This window comes from Polypterus senegalus, chromosome 1 (assembly GCF_016835505.1).
Source record: "Polypterus senegalus isolate Bchr_013 chromosome 1, ASM1683550v1, whole genome shotgun sequence".
Classification (NCBI taxonomy): Eukaryota; Metazoa; Chordata; class Cladistia; order Polypteriformes; family Polypteridae; genus Polypterus; species Polypterus senegalus.
The window spans coordinates 43,365,887-43,383,206 of NC_053154.1; the positions used below are offsets into that span (position 1 = coordinate 43,365,887).

The 17,320-nt window shown below is 39.2% G+C and overlaps 1 protein-coding gene across 1 annotated transcript in view; it reads left to right on the top strand.

Annotated features, from left to right (window-relative positions):
* Nucleotides 1-17,320, top strand: part of dennd2b (DENN domain containing 2B) — a 419,955-nt gene that overhangs the window by 297,510 nt on the left and 105,125 nt on the right. Inside the window, exon 5 of the mRNA XM_039748358.1 lies at nt 12,469-12,614. Within this exon, the coding sequence (XP_039604292.1) occupies nt 12,469-12,614 (146 nt within the window). The remainder of the gene's footprint in view (nt 1-12,468; nt 12,615-17,320) is intronic.

Below are 17,320 nucleotides of genomic sequence, written 5' to 3' on the forward strand. Positions count from 1 at the left end.
AAAAATGGTCAGGAAATGAGACGTGATCAAAAAAACAGGCAAGAGTCGAAACCAGAACAGACAGCTGACCAGTCGTTAACCTTAAAACAAAAAGTAAAAAATCGAAGTCTTTTAATCAGAAAATGTTAGTTTGTACACAGAAATAGACAAATCAAAATAACACAGCATACACTAACATGGGAATTGTAATATAGTGTACTCAGGGGGTAGAAGATGCTGGTCTTTATGCTGGCTCTCTGAACGACACAACACTTCGCATACTCCCATGGATTCTGGGAAAGATCACTGCGGTAATGTTCAATGTGCTACCATACACAATTCTGCATTACAATGAAATGTTATTAAAATTAAATATTGCATAATGAAAGAAATAAATGTATAAATCTCTATTCTTGGGGTCCAAAACCACATATTTCATGTATGACTTGTACTTGGATGTCAAAGAAGGCAGCAGAAATGAAAGAAAATAGCACATTATAGCAATATGTGTATAAATATGTTCTTTTATGTTTCCTGTGCTCTTTGGCTGGATCCCTAAGAAGCCGGATCAGCTTTATCTCAAATTCAAAGAACTTCTGCCAACCTTTAAAGGCTGACTGGGAAAGCAAGTTCCTTTTGGTACACTGAATGCGCTTTGGTCTAGCTGTCAATCTTTGGCATGAGTATTGCTATTCCACTGCTTTCCATGGATTTAATGTTTTTGTGGTTCTCTTTAGATATCAGTTTTTGGATTATTGTATTTGTATTCGGTCAATTTGGATTGCCTTTTAGGTAAATCCTTTTTTTTTTTAAAAGTTTGTTATATTCTCAGATTTGTTAATAAATACTTCTTTTGTAAAGATATTTGTTTGCCCTTTTATGCACAAGTCAGAGGATGACAGTAATCGTCTGTCTTGTTGGACATTTGATTGTTTTTGGGACATTGTTTATATTTTTGAACTTTTGAAGCCAAGGCGTCTTTTGGCTTGGTATAGGCAAGAGCCAGTCTGTAAAATTGGAACCCAGGCTGCCTTAGGCTTTTATCTCACCTGAGCAGGCCGGTGAGGATTCCAGCCTGTTTTGTGGCTTGGTTTTTGTGGCCTCACACATTTTGACATTTTTGTGCAGCTGTCTTACTACACCCTGCATTGCGAAGTGAACTGTGGAAAAAAGGTTTGCCGTAGAAAGAAGGAGATCTCTTGTTTTGTGGAAAATAGTCTTCTTTGAAAAGATCCTTCTGTAAAATCTGATCTAAAAAATTTGTTTAATGACCCGTGGGAGGGAATGTTAAATTAGAAAGTGGAGATGCACAGCAAGTGGTCTTCATGCTTGATATTTCTACCCAGGTGGATGTTGTGAAGTCTGCTCAAGCTGTTTATCCAATGGAAGTGTAAATAAAATGAAAAAGGTATTCTGTGTCAATAAAAAAACTCTGCTTTCTAAGTACTTGAATGCAGATGTCAACTGAAGAGACAGCAGAGTCTGAGGTTCACAGTCATTGAACCACAACTTCACAGTTTTTTTCACAATATTCTCTCTGTGAACCTTCCAGGACTTTAAACCTCTATTTATTACAAGATATCCAATAGAGGTGTAAATCAGCAGACACCTTTCAATTCGATATTATAACCATTTTTGCTTGCTGATTCAATGTATACTGCAGTTTTGTGATTTTATGTGTATTGTGATTCAATATTATGGTTTATTGTTGATTTATTTTATTGAAAAGAGAGTTTCCCTCCAACTTGACATTTTTTAAGTCTTTGTGTGTAACACAATTAAATATATTTAAAAAAAGGTTTTTTATTGAGTCAACAAGTAAACTTCATAATTGTATTCATAACAAAAGAAATGTGTGAAATTAAGAAATTTCATACTGGTAGTATAAACATGTATACTTCTGGAGCAGCATGTATTACATATGATCAAATAAAAATAAATCCTGAGTGAAATATAACATTCTGCAGAAATGAGAAATCCACTGAGATCTTTAACAATAAATAAAAGGCAGTTAAATATGAAATCTTCATTAAAAATTGTAAAACTAAACCATACTTAGTAGAAAAAAAGTAAAACAAAAAAGTGTCTGTTGTAAACAAACCACTCAAAATGAAACTAGTAGGGAGATTTTTTTGTAAAAAATAAAGCTGGTTGACATGATCTGGGCCAGGGTGCTTCTTTGGGCTGTTATAATATCTCATGCTGTGGAGAACACATGTTCAGCAGACACACTTGTCCTTGGTATACACAAGCACTGCTTGACTAGTTTAGCCAGGAGAGGGAACTCTGACTGATGTCTTTTTCGCCACTCCAAAGGATTTCCAGAAAGAGACAGAGGTGTAGCTTCTTTATACCTTTTCGTCTTCTCCTCTGCTTTTTCTAAGGGTCATTTGGTAGGTGTCACACCAACATGTTCAAAAGTGCTACAAAGTAAATCAGCCAGAGCACACAACACTTTTTTCTTGGCAGGTGTAGGGGAGTGTTCCACTTCCTCTGATTTTGCTGGTGTTTTCTAAACCTAGAATCCTCCAGTCCTGACCATGCCTCTTCCTTCAGAAGAACCAACGGACAAAACATGCAGTTGTTAGAAAAAAAGGTACACACCCTGCACTTGTGCACATGTGCACACACACACACACTGAGAGAAGGACTACAATACTCTAAATGCATATTCATTTACTAAAGAACTAAAGAATCACATTTTGGTAACTAGGTGTTATTATCTTGTATTAACTGTGTAATACAATGTAATGCTGATGTTAAGCACTCAATTGTAACTGTTATTTCAGTTTTTATAAGTACATATGTATATAAATTCTGGAATAACAATTGCAATTGAGAAATTAATTATAGTGCTACAGTGATACCTCAAACTTTAAACCGTATTGTGAGCCTATGATATTTGACAAACATAAATGAATTTGTTTACCTGAGATGTTTGCTGCTGCTCAATGGTTGCAGCTTCAAGGACCATTCTTGTATAGATGTCTTGTCTCTCATTCTCTGACAGGCATGGTAGTGATTTAAATCTTACATCAGTGGCTTATGACAACCCAGCCACAGGGGATGCACAAACCAGTGTGTTTCTTCGTGCCGGTCCAAAGCCCGGATAAATGGGGACGGTTACGTCAGGAAGGGCATCTGGAGTAAAATTTTGCCAAATCAATAAGCGGACAATACAAATTTCCTTACCGGATTGGTCGAGCCCCGGGTTAACAACGACTGACACCAGTACTGTTAGTCAACAGGGTGCAGGTGGAAATAGGGCTACTGTTGGCCGAAGAAGAAGGAGAAGAAGAGGGGGGAGACGTGTCCGGAGGCAGAGGAGAAAGGTAAAGAGAGTGGAACTGAGGGTAGGAACTTTGAATGTTGGCAGTATAACTGGTAAGGGGAGAGAGTTAGCCAATATGATGGAGAGAAGGAAGGTTCATATATTGTGCATGCAAGAGACTAAATGGAAGGGGAGTAAGGCCAGGTGGATCTGAGGTGGAATCAAATTGTTCTATCATGGTGCGCATAGGAGGATAAATGGAGTAGGGGTTATTCTAAAGGAACAGTATGTCAAGAGTGTTCTGGAGGTGAAAAGAGTATCAGACAGAGTAATGATTATGAAGCTGGAAATTGGAGGTGTGATGATGAATGTTGTTAGTGCATATGCACTATGCATGGGTAGGTATGGTGTCAAGGAGTGGAATGAAGAAGGTTTGAGGATAGTGGATTTTGCATAAAGGATGGTGAGGGCAGAGCCAAGGATCAAATGGTGGAAGTTGAAAAAGGAAGACTGCAAGGTTGAGTTTAGGGAGAAGGTGAAACAGGCACTGGGTCGCAGTGAATAATTACCAGACAGTTGGGAAACTACAGCAGATGTAGTAAGGATGACAGCAAGAAGGGTGCTTAGCGTAACATCTGGACAGAGGAAGGAGGAAAAGGAAACCTGGTGGTGGAATGGGGAAGTTACTGGAGAGTATACAGAGGAAGAGGTTGGCAAAGAAGAACGGGATAGTCATAGAGATGCAGAAAGCAGACAAGAGTACAAGGAGATAAGGCGCAAGGTGAAGAGGGAGGTGGCGAAGGCTAAAGAAAAAGCGTATGATGAGTTGTATGAGAGGTGGGACACTAAGGAGGGAGAAAAGGATCTGTACCGATAGGCTAGACATAGGGACCGAGCTGGGAAAGATGTGCAGCAGGTTAGGGTAATAAAGGATAAAGATGGAAATGTAGTCACAAGTGAGGAGAGTGTGTTGAGCAGATGAAAAGAGTACTTTGAGAGGCTTATGAATGATGAGAACGAGAGAGAGAAGAGGTTGGATGATGTGGAGATAATGAATCAGGAAGTGCAATGGATTAGAAAGGAGGAAGTAAGGACAGCTATGAAGAGGATGAAGAATGGAAAAGCTGTTGGTCCAGATGACATACCTGTGGAAGCATGGAGGTGTTTAGGAGAGATGGCAGTGGAGTTTTTAACCAGATTGTTTAATGGAATCTTGGAAAGTGAGAGGATGCCTGAGGAGTGGAGAAGAAATGTACTGGTGCCGATATTTAAGAATAAGAGGAATGTACAGGACTGTGGTAACTACAGGGAGGATAAAATTGATGAGCCACAGCGTGAAGTTATGGGAAAGAGTAGTGGAAGCTAGGTTAAGAAGTGAGGTGATGATTAGTGAGCAGCAGTATGGCTTTATGCCAAGAAAGAGCACCATGCAATGTTTGTTCTGAGGGTGTTGATGGAGAAGTATAGAGAAGGCCAGAAGGAGTTGCATTGCATCTTTGTGAACCTGAAGAAAGCATATGACATTTGCCTCGAGAGGAGTTGTGGCATTCTATAAGGAAATCAGGAGTGGCAGAGTTGTATGTAAGAGTTGTACGGGATATGTATGAGGAAAGTGTGACTGTGGTGAGGTCTGCGGTAGGAGTGATGGATGCATTCAAGGTGGAGGTGAGATTACATCAGGGATTGGCTCTGAGCCCGTTCTTATTTGCAGTGGCGATGGACAGGTTGACAGACAAGATTAGACAGGAGTCCCCATGGACGATTATGTTTTCTGATGACATTGTGATCTATAGCGATAGTAGGGAGCAGGTTGAGGAGACCCTGGAGAGGTGGAGATATGCTCTAGAGAGGAGAGGAATGAAGGTCAGTAGGAACAAGACAGAATACATGTGTGTAAATGAGGGGGAGCTCAGTGGAATGGTGAGGATGCAAAGAGTAGAGTTGGTGAAGGTGGATGAGTTTAAATACTTGTGATCAACAGTACAGAGTAATGGGGATTGTGGAAGAGAGGTGAAAAAGAGAGTGCAGGCAGGGTGGAATGGGTGGAGAAAAGTGTCAGGAGTAATTTGTGACAGACAGGTATCAGCAAGAGTGAAAGGGAAGGTCTATAGGACAGTAGTGAGACCAGCTATGTTATATGTGTTGGAGACGGTGGCACTAACCAGAAACCAGGAAACAGAGCTGGAGGTGGCAGAGTTAAAGATGCTAAGATTTGCATTGGGTGTGACAAGGTGGACAGGATTAGAAATGAGTACAGGGTTGGCCATTTATATGGATACACCTTAATAAAATGGGAATGGTTGGTGATATTAACTTCCTGTTTGTGGCAGATTAGTATATGTGAGGGGGAAAACTTTTCAAGATGGGTGGTGACCATGGTAGCCATTTTGAAGTTGGCCATTTTGGATCCAACTTTTGTTTTTTCAATAGGAAGATGGTCATGTGACACATCAAACTTATTGGGAATTTCACAAGAAAAACAACGGTGTGCTTGGTTTTAATGTAACTTTATTCTTTCATTGGTTATTTACAAGTTTATCTTTGTTTACAGCCATTGACATGTCGCAGAGGTTAACACGTGAGGAGCGGATAGAAATTGTGTTGATGTCTGGTGAACGCAGTAACCGGGTCATTGCAGCAGATTTCAATGCAAGACACCCTACGAGACCACCCATCTCCCATGCTACAGTTAGCAAACTGCTTGCTAAATTTCGTGAAACTGGTTCAGTGTTGGATTTGCCAAAATGTGGACGCATGAAAACTGTCACTAATGAAGACACATCAGTGGCTGTCCTAGCTTCATTCAGCAAGAGCCCACAGCGTAGCACTCGCCGCATGTCACTGGAGAGTGGCATTAGTCGAAGATCCCTTCGGCGGATATTAGCTACTCACAAATGGCACCCTTACAAACTCCAGCTACTGCAGCATAGCTGCCAACTTGGTGCCATCAGAGTTTATGTCTGGGTGGTGAGTCCAGGCTTTAGTTTTAAATTGTGATGGCGCTACAAAAATCTGATGACAACCTTCATCATCATGTTCTGTTTTTCAACGTTTTCATGATGCACATTCTGGTCAGCAAAATGTGGCCATGTATAGCAGCAACGTATGGTCATTGTTGCAGCACTATAAGTAAATGATTGTACTATGCATTCTGATTTTGATAACTGCATCAGCAAACTGTTATCATGGCAATGGCAAATGCCTGCTTGCATGCAACTGATATTTAACTGTTGTGAACATTCCAGCCCGGATCACAGACAGACGATAAGGGCACAAGTAGTAAAGCACATGTGATTTTATTATTCTGTTTACACAGTTCCAATATGCACCAACACGCTTTACTTTTTCTCCCTTTCTTTTCTTCTTGTTTATCTCTCTCTTTCTTTCTCCTTCCGGCAAGCATTGTCCTCCTCCTCCCGACTCTGACTTCTGAAGTAGTGTCTGCTGGCCCCTTATATAGGGTACCCGGAAGTGCTCCAGGAGTCTGATGATGTGTTTCTGGCAGCACTTCCAGGTATAGCAGAAGAGCTGTTTTCCAGGGCTCTACAGTAATTGTACCACCCCCTGGTGGTGCCCGCAGATCCCAACAGAACTGTACTAAACCCAACTCCCATGAAGCCTTGCAGTAACCGAGGCACCGCTGAAACCCAGGGGGGCTGCCATGTATTGCTTCGGGGGAGGTAATGCTCTGGCCACACATGCACCCCGGGTGCTCCCAGCATGAAGGCGTCCCGAACGGGCAAGGGCCCTGGCCATCTGTCACACTGTCTATAGTAATCAATTCCATAGGATGGTTTACATGTGGTTGCACACAGTTACATTTTGTTGACAGGAATATCAGCACTTTTTTTTTTCTCATTAAAAAATCGATATTTTAATCAGACTGGTGATTCAGTAATCACCATATTTCAGAATTGCGATCTGTAAATGAATCAATTTTTCTTCTCCCACACCTAATAACCAAGTAACACAGTTACCATATCTGTGCTCCCTTCCAACCCTGGCACATAAAAAACTATCTTCCTGCTTCATAGCCCCTCCTTCTCTTATAATGTGCAGTAGGGGAAATAAATATTTGATCCCCTGCTCAATTTGTAAGTTTGCTCACTTACAAAGAAGTGAACAGTCTCTAATTTTCATGGTAGTTTCATTTTAATGGAGAGAGACAGAAAATCAACCAAAATCCTGAAAAAACACATTACATAAAAGTTATAAATTGATTTGCATGTCATTGAGAGAAATAAGTATTTGGTCCCCTACAATCCAGCCAGAATTCTGACTCCCATAGATTTGCAGTGTGCCCAGAAGTTCACTGACAAACTTAAGAGGGGCCTATACATGTGCCTTCTTGAGCAGGGAGACCTTGCGGGCACTGCAAGATTTTAATCCTTTATGCCGCAGCTTGTTACCAATGGTGTTCTAGGTGACTGTGGTCACAGCTGCCTTCAGATCATTAACAAGCTCCTCCCGTGTAGTTTTGGGCTGATCCCTTACCTATCTCATGAACATCCGCACCTCATGAGGCAAGACCTTGCATGGAGCTCCAGACTGAGGGCGATTGATGGTTATTTTATATTTCTTCTGTTTTTAAATAATCACACCAGCAGTTGTCACCTTCTCACCAAGCTTCTTGCTGATGGTCTTGTAGCCCATTCCAGCCTTGTGCAGGTCTACAGTCTTGTCCCTGGTGTCCTTTGACAGCTCTTTGGTCTTGTCCTCGGTGGTGGAGAAGTTGGAATGGAAAAAATTGATTCTGTGGACCGGTGTGTTTTATATATATTAAGTTGAGATCAAGAGTATCTGTAATTGAATGATTGTAATCTGTGTGCCACATGTGCCACACTAATCTGTGCTATCCAGAATTCTGGCTGGGTTGTAGGGGATCGAATACTTATTTCTCTCAGTGACATGCAAATCAATTTATAACTTTTATGTAATGTGGTTTTTTTGGTTGATTTTCTGTCTCTTTCCATTAAAATGAAACTACCATAAATATTTTAGACTGTTCATTTCTTTGTAAGTGAGCAAACCTGCAAATTCAGCAGGGGACCAAATACTTATTTCCCCCACTGTATATATAACCTGTTTTTATTTTCCAGTCACACATTGGATAAAAGCTATATAACTGAACCATTGTGTGTGTAACCTTCTTTTCTATTAATGTTTTTAGTGGTGGACTAACCTTTATCTATTTTTCTTGTTGCTCTATACTGCCTGTAGATTAATCAGTGAGTCATTTGCATTCCTATTTATTTCAGTTTTTTATGTATTCATTAAATCTATTTATTCTACTTGATTCAGGGGTAATTTTGTCAGAATGCAAGTATTATTAATTGTTTCCATTATAAACATTCACCATCCAAATGGTAATCTTTCAACACAACATGGAGCCATGGATATGTACATTTTTTGTTTCATTTCTTTATGCTAATTATTCTCAGATTTACAAAAAAGTTATTTTTTAAATTACTGTAAATTGTAATTCCTCACCTAGAAGCAGAACACTAGCAGTTTTAATATACAGTACAATGTAAATGTGTTTCATCTTGAATTATGTGAACTGATGCATTAAATCTTGTATTGAAAGCAAAATCTTAAATTCCCTCTGTTGGTTGTTTAAATGTAGGTATTACCATGTAAAATAATTGAAAATCCTGTGTGACTAGTCGGGGCACTCTGAAGTCAACCCCTCACTTAACCAACAGTCTTCACATAGTCCAAACAACAGGAATTTTTATTTATTGAAAAAAGGGTTCCAAGGAGGTACATGTTACATAAAGACAGAACAACAAACACTTTGCCACTGAAGAGCCTATCTCCACAGTACACAATATTCTGTTCCTGACCTACCTTCTCCTCCTCTCTCCCTTCTACTTTAGGATAATGTCATTGTCAATTTATTTATACAACACATTTAAAACTACATTAGTAATGCTGTAGCCAAAGTGCTTTACAATAAAATATACAAAAACATAAATAAAATAAATACAATAAAAACCAGCAGTAAATTGAAACAAACAAATTACTATGAGGAAGGAACCATCAGTATCACTGAAGGTCTTGGAAAGCTAGAGAATAGAAGTGCATCTTCTATCTCATTTTAAACAGTTCAGTTGAAGGTGTCTCCTTAATGTAATTAGGTAATGAATTCCACGGATGAGGTGCAACAGCTGCAATAGCCCTGTCCCCCTTAGTTTTGCACTTAGTATGAGGGACAACAAGAGACAACTGACCAGTAGATCTAAGCTCTCAGGATAGCTGGTGTATAATACACAATTTAGATAAATAAGTGGGAGCATACTCATGTATTCATTTAAAAACCAGCAGCAAATGTGTAAAATCAATTCTGATACTAACAGGTAGCCAGTGTACAGGGGCTAAAATTCGAGAAACAGAATTAGACTTTCTTAACCCAACCAAAAGATGGGCAGCAGCATTTTGGAACAACTGCAGCCTGCTTATCAGGAATTTGCTGATCCCAGAATACAAAGAGTTTCAGTAATCAAGCCGAAAAAAGATGAACGCATGAGTAACGTTTTCAAGATCCATAGGAGATCAAAAAGTCTTAACCTTGACTAAAAGTCGAAGCTGGCAAAAGCAACTCCTGACCACAGAATGTAACCAAAGAGAGTTTACAATCAAAAATAACCCAAAAAGTCCGAACATAGGGTTTGTAAAAGTCTGTGAAAGAGCCAAGGAGTTCAAAATCAGTTTGAGTTTTGACAAGAGGACCAGCTTTCAGCATTTCCATTTTATTTTGATTAAGATCGAGAAAATTGTCAGCCATCCAGGATGTAAGTTCTACAAGACAGCTGATTCATTGCAGAGTTACACAGAGGAATATAAACCTGCGTGTCATCAACATAACAATGAAAAGAAACATTAACCTTCCTAAAAATACAGTATATAGTATACTGTATATACTGTAGTAGCTCCTATAGGATAAAGATAAATAGAAAATAAAATAGGACCCAGAATGGATCCCTGAGGTACACCACATTTAACAGGAACAGTAGACAAAAAGTGTATTTGAAAGTCATTGGAAAGTGTCTATCAGTAAGATATGACCTGAACCAGTGGGTTTCTTTCTTCTTTCTCCACCTATTTGCCAGGTGAGTCGTTGACTCCACTTTACTCCAAACTGCATTTTGGATTCCTGTCCGGGTTCTGGTTCCAAACAGCTCCTGGATGGCACATGAGCCTCCTGTCTAGGCAGTGGTCCCATCTAACTCACAGACGGTACATGTGCCTCCCATCAGGGCAGTGGTCCCAACCAGCTCCCTGATGTCACTTGGGCCTCTCATCTAGGCAACAGCCCCAACCAGCTCCTGGATGGTACAAAAAAAAAAACCCTGTACTATGCCATGCACTTCTCTGCCTTGCTGACCTTCATACCTGTAACAGTGGATCAAGCTGTTCCTTTGTATCCATTAACATAATTTTCTATGGTCTAATAAATAAAATCAATATTTGGTAAAAGACAAGTAGTAAAAGCAATATACTGTACTTAATAAGTGAATTCATATGGTTATCATAAAATTTGATTAGTGATGTCACACTAATAATATGTATCATTAATTGAGCAGTACACCAAGTAGTCTGCAAAACAAATGAAGTCTAAACAATCTCATTAATTACAAAGACAGAACTTGGAACGTCTGCATTCTGTAAATGTTGTCATGCTTTGGACTGGCATCTAAGGTTGTTTCCATCCTTTCAGGATATTCTCCACCTTCCGCACAATGCTAAAATTGACTATGCCGGTATGGAGCATTTTGGGTTTAAGAGAAATTTGCAGTTGAAGCTGATGCTCAAAAGCCTTTCTTGGAGGGTTTATGCGGATGTAATTAGCAAGTGGTGAACCTGCAGTTAGGATATAGCGGGTTGGATAATGGATGGATGGATAATTAGCAAGTGTCCTTCTTTTAACTAGAGACTGTTTCTTTCTTTTTGTCCCGGTGGCATGTATAAATTGATACCACAGTGTAATTATTTGAGAAAGCAGAAATTCCATCACCTTTTTGGATAAAATAGTGCATCTATTATGCATGATCATGTCCTTGAAGAGTTGCTTATACAATGGATCTCTTTCAGTATTAAGGCTTGTTTTCTTCCTGACTATCATATAACCACAAAATAAGCTGTTTTTGGGTCTCTGGTGTTTCAAGCAAGGTGTTGCCTTGTAATCAAATGGGTCTTATATAGGTTGGTAATAAAAGTGAGCATTGTATGGTGAATGGGTAGGCGTGAAAATTTGGCCCTTGTGCATACTTTGTAACATAGATTTGAAACTACAGTAACCTTGTCCATTTTTATTTGGACTTGTTTTATATCCATCTGCTTGCTACGATCATTTGGTGGCTCCATGTAGCACCTTTGTTTTGTTCCTGTTTCCAGACTCCTTCATTTGCAAATATGTGTTTGTTTCATTATCATGACCTTTCCACTTCACCTTGAAAATCTTTTTTTTCCCCACAGAAATGGATTTAATCAACAGCTAGTTAAATATTTAGACAAGATGTCAGGTGTTTGAATCTTCTTTGTAACTATTAACATAAAGATATTAAACAAGAATGAAAGGATACATAATGATACTTACTAGGGCTGTGCCAAGATCCTTTTAAAAATACATTTTAACTTGGCACAGAAATGACCAAAACAGGCTTAATGATAAACAGACATGTTTTAATATATAAAGTTATCATTTTTAAGTTGTCATGCCTTTCTTTATGCATGTACATATGAGAGTGCTGATTTTTTTCTTTCATCCATCCATTTTTTCATACATGACATTTTTTTCTGTTAGGAATCAAATGGAATTAAAGAGTTTTCTGGTGGGGTGCAGGGACATCGAAAATCACAAAATTGTGATCATGATGCAGACTGTAAGATTAAGTCAATTTAAAGTTACATCTCTGGAAGTATGTCTGTTCTGTGGGATGAAGTTAGAAGACTTAGGGGAAACATGTGAACACTGAGAAGGCCCTCGGCCAAGAACTGAACCAGGGGAACACCTTTCAGGAGGCAATGATGCTTGATATACTTTCATACCAATGACCTTTTGTGATAGTGGAAAATAGAGTCTTTAAGGTGTTTGGAAGTTGTGGTGTAACATTAACTATAATCATTTACCCTTTTTAAAATTTTTGTAAACATCAAGAAATACTATATGTAGGTTAGATAAAATATTTATAATCTTCCTTTTCATCTCTTCAAAGAGTCAAGCAAAGAGAACCCTTACGAGGATGTGGACCTAAAAGGCCGACATCCAGGAAGAAAGTCCAAGATGTTATCTGAAAACTCTAGACATTCACTGCACAGGATGTGGACTCCTCAACACAGGAAGTATACAACAGCTCCACAGGTAATAGTGGTTTGTGCTATATATTAGCTTTTTATTCAGTAATCATTAACAGTCATCATAATTATCATAATTGTTTTGAAAGAAAGCAATTTTGTGTATTTTATCAAAACAAAACATTTTGAAAGTAAAGCTCAGTTACTCTTTATTCAAAATGCAATACAATGCAGTGAAATTCCCATTGTCAATCAGCAGATATAATAGCATTACCAATAATTTGGCCTAATAGCAAGTTCTGGTGTAGCTATTTATATTAAAAATAAAATAAATAAAAATTAAAAAAAAAATATATATATTTTATTTTTGTGGCAAAAACAAAAATGTGGTCATGGAAAGTTGTTTTTTTCCAGTACATATTTACAGGTGCTTAAAAAGATACTTTTTTAACATAATTTGCATGCAGCTTTAAACTTTAAGCTTGACCTCTTCTGAATTCTTTGATTAAGAAAGTTAATGGTTTTAGAGGAGGCTGAGTTTTTACCTGAACAATCCAGTATGAAAACTTCACAAGTCATCTAATCATTTTTCTGAATGGAATAAAAACTGCAATAATTGAAAATTCATTTATTCTCTAACTTCTTATCCAATTTAGTATTGGGGGGAGTGTGTGCCTATCCCAGCAGAATTGGCCATGAGGTGATGATCAGCCCTTGATGGAGCTTCTATCCATCAAATAAGGAAAACAAATTGACAGACTGGCCCCAATTCTCATTAGGCCAGTTTAGTGATGCCAGTTGAGCTAATCTGCATGTCTTTATAATGGAGAAGGAATACCAGAAATGATGAGAACATGCAAACTCTGCACAGTCAGGGCCCAGGTCAGGATTGAAACTGAACACTCTGGATCTGAGGAAGCAGTGTTAACACCACTGTGCTACCTCTTATAAAAGATGAGAATAAAAAAACTTTTGAAAAAATGTATTAGTAGTGCCAAATTTACAAGTGTATTAAGGACTAGTACAGATATTAAGGATTAATTACTAATATATTAAGGATTAAAGCTAAAACAATCTTTTTATTGACCAGCTTGTTGCATATAGTGTATATGCAGTATAACTAGTAATGTATCTATTAATAATAGCCAGTAGTCATGAACAACCACAGTATTGGACTATTGGATTTTCTTTTTTTTTAAATAATATGGCAGTTTCACTTTTTTTTAATTTTCTTTTTTTTTTTTGCTTTAGCATTTTCCATTTTTTGTCTGTTTTAGGTTTTTTTTTAATGCTTTGGTTAAACATATATTATCTCATATCTAATAACCTGGTCACCTCTTTTTAGAGTTATTTAGTTACAGGTAGCAAAATTGTTTAATATAAAGTAGATTGTACTTATTTTTTAAATAGTTCAAAACCAGAGGAATTTTTATTTTGCTCTTTAAAATGTATTTGCATAATGGTATTCTTAAAACTAAAAGTTTTTGCATATTTTTATTCATTTACAGAATTTAATAATATTAAAGCAAAGTTTTCCATACCTGTAGTTACTACATAGAATGGGTACCAGAAATTCAGCACTATGGACTTAATTAGTTTTGAAAAAAAACAAACAAGAAAAAAACTTTATACATAAAAAGAAAAGAATGGAGAAAAAAAGATTTTGTGACACCTGTTTAATGTGAGGGCAGCATGCTGGCGCTGCTGCCTCACAGTAAGGATACCTGGGTTCGCTTCCCAGGTCCTCCCTGCATGGAGTTTGCATGTTCTTCCGTGTCTGTGTGGGTTTCCTCCGGGTGCTCCGGTTTCCTCCCACAGTCCAAAGACATGCAGGTTAGATGCATTGCCGATCCTAAATTGTCCCTAGTGTGTGCTTGGTGTGTGGGTGTGTGTGTGTGTGTCCTGCGGTGGGCTGGCGCCCTGCCCAGAATTTGTTCTTGCCTTGCACCCTGTGCTGGCTGGGATTGGCTCCAGCAGACCCCCGTGACCCTGTATTAGGATATAGCGAGTTGGTAAATGACTGACTGTTTAATGTGAATAAAACTGGAACATGGCCTTGAAGCCAGTGATGATTATGATGAAGATGATGATGACTTAATCTGTTAGTCAAAATTCTACATTCTTGGCACTTATTCATCTATCCATCATTTTCTATTTAACTTTTTTCAGTACAAAGTCTAAAACACAAGAAGTGCTCTTATTACAGTTGATTTAGAAAGTATTTAATCCCCTTCACTTTTTGAACACTTTGTTGTGTTGTAGATTTAGTTTTAAATGAATAAATTTGCCATTTGTGCCCACTAATCTATATTTAATAACCCTTAATGACAAAGTGAAAACATGATCAAAAACTTCATTTACAGTAAATATTCAGACTCTTAATTCAGTACTTTACATAAGCTCCATTGGCAGCAATTACAGCTTTGAGTCAAAGTTTCTATAAGATTTGCATATCTAGATATGGGTTATCCGATTCATACTGGGAGATGCTCTTAAGCTCAGATAGACTGGATGGGAAGTGTCAGCAACTGCCATCTTTAGGTCTATCGACATATCAGTGTTCTCCCTAGCGTCTTTTAGCCGGGCGCTATGCCTGGCTAATTTAGTTGAGCGCCCGGCTGTCATCTCGCATGACATTGCAAGATGATAGCCGCAGATATGCAGGCACTGAGATGGCAAGGGACAAGTGGGCGGGTGGGCAAATATTTTGGAAGCAGGATCGCATGTGGCGAGGGGAGAGGTGCGGGGCGGGATGTTGCCGATCACTCGATGCTGAACAACCTAATACTGGGGGCGAGGTGGAGCAGAGTTCACCAGCAAAGAGTATGGGGAGGTGGGCGGGCGAGAGAGTGCCAAACATGCTAATAGTGGGAGCGGTTGGTAGTTCACAAGCAAATAGGATGTGGAGGTGGGCGTGCGAGAGGAGGACTGATAAAATAAAAAAGTCTAGTGGAACCAGCCTGTCAGATATCAGAAAAAGTGTGTCACGAAGTGACGTCTCTGTTCTCAGTGTCAGTGCAGTCTGTGTAGTGCTGCTAAGTGTACAGCTGCTCTCTTCTTGTTCAGTACATAGCAAACCAATATATAAATGGTGGTTTAAGCATTAGGTATGTTCTGTGTGCAAAAATCCTTGTAGCACTCAATGTGGTTCCTGTTAAAGTGACTCCCTCTGCCATTTTTATATTTGCTTATACTGAGGGTTTTGTTAAAGTGACCCCATCTGCCATTCTTATATTTGCTCATATTTGGACCTGCGTCCATATTGCATAAAGTGTGCAGAAACCCTTGCAGCACACTGTGTCCTGAGGAAAAGTGACCCATCTGCCATTCCTTTTTTGTTCATATCTTGCCCTGCCGTAGTACAAGTGTGCATTGAATATCCAACAGGCTTCCACATTCCCACTGAAAAGTCTTATTCATAAGTACTTTTAATTTTTTCCAAACATTTTACCAACATGAGTAAAAAAAGTGTTCAGAAAACAGCACTGCTCAGTTTTATTCAGAAAAGAGACGCCACAAACTAATGACGGTGCAGCGTCAACTCCTGATGTGGCAATTTCAGACAAAGACATTGCTCGCATAGCCAGCGGAGACTCAGCAGCCACAAGCTCCTTTCAGCCAACCTCTGTCTTGGCTGCCTCCAGGCATCATGGCCAGACCTTCTTGTTCGGCACACTCCACCTGGATGTTCAGTGCGGCGAACTAGCCCCTAGAGCGCCACAGCTAAGGCTTCTTCACGGAGCCCCAGGTTGTGCTGTCTCCTCCTTTCAGGTGGCCAGATCATCCTTCTAAGACTGCCTTTCACGTCTTTTAACCTCCTTCTGTTTCTTTTATTGTTTGATTTCTCCATCTTTGAATTCTTTCCCTTTAAATTCTCCCCTTTCCTTGAACATACATACATACAGTGCATCTGCAAAGTATTCACAGCGCATCACTTTGTTATGTTACGGCCTTATTCCAAAATGGATTAAATTCATTTTTTCCTCAGAATTCTATACACAACAACCCATAATGACAACGTGAAAAAAGTTTACTTGAGGTTTTTACAAATTTATTAAAAATAAAAAAACTGAGAAATCACATGTACATAAGTATTCACAGCCTTTGCTCAATACTTTGTTGATGCACCTTTGGCAGCAATTACAGCCTCAAGTCTTTTTGAATATGATGCCACAAGCTTGGCACACCTTTCCTTGGCCAGTTTCACCCATTCCTCTTTGCAGCACCTCTCAAGCTCCATCAGGTTGGATGGGAAGCGTCGGTGCACAGCCATTTTAAGATCTCTCTAGAGATGTTCAATCGGATTCAAGTCTGGGCTCTAGCTGGGCCACTCAAGGACATTCACAGAATTATCTTGAAGCCACTCCTTTGATATCTTGGCTGTGTGCTTAGGGTCATTGTCCTGCTGAAAGATGAACCATTGCCCCAGTCTGAGGTCAAGAGAGCTCCGGAGCAGGTTTTCATCCAGGATGTCTCTGTACATTGTGGCAGTCATCTTTCCCTTTACCCTGACTAGTTTCCCAGTTCCTGCCACTGAAAAACATCCCCACAGCATGATGCTGCCACCACCATGCTTCACTGTAGGGATGGCATTGGCCTGGTGATGAGCGGTGCCTGGTTTCCTCCAAACGTGACGCCTGGCATTCACACCAAAGAGTTCAATCTTTGTCTCATCAGACCAGAGAATTTTGTTTCTCATGGTCTGAGAGTCCTTCAGGTGCCTTTTGGCAAACTCCAGGCTGCCATGTGCCTTTTACTAAGGAGTGGCTTCCG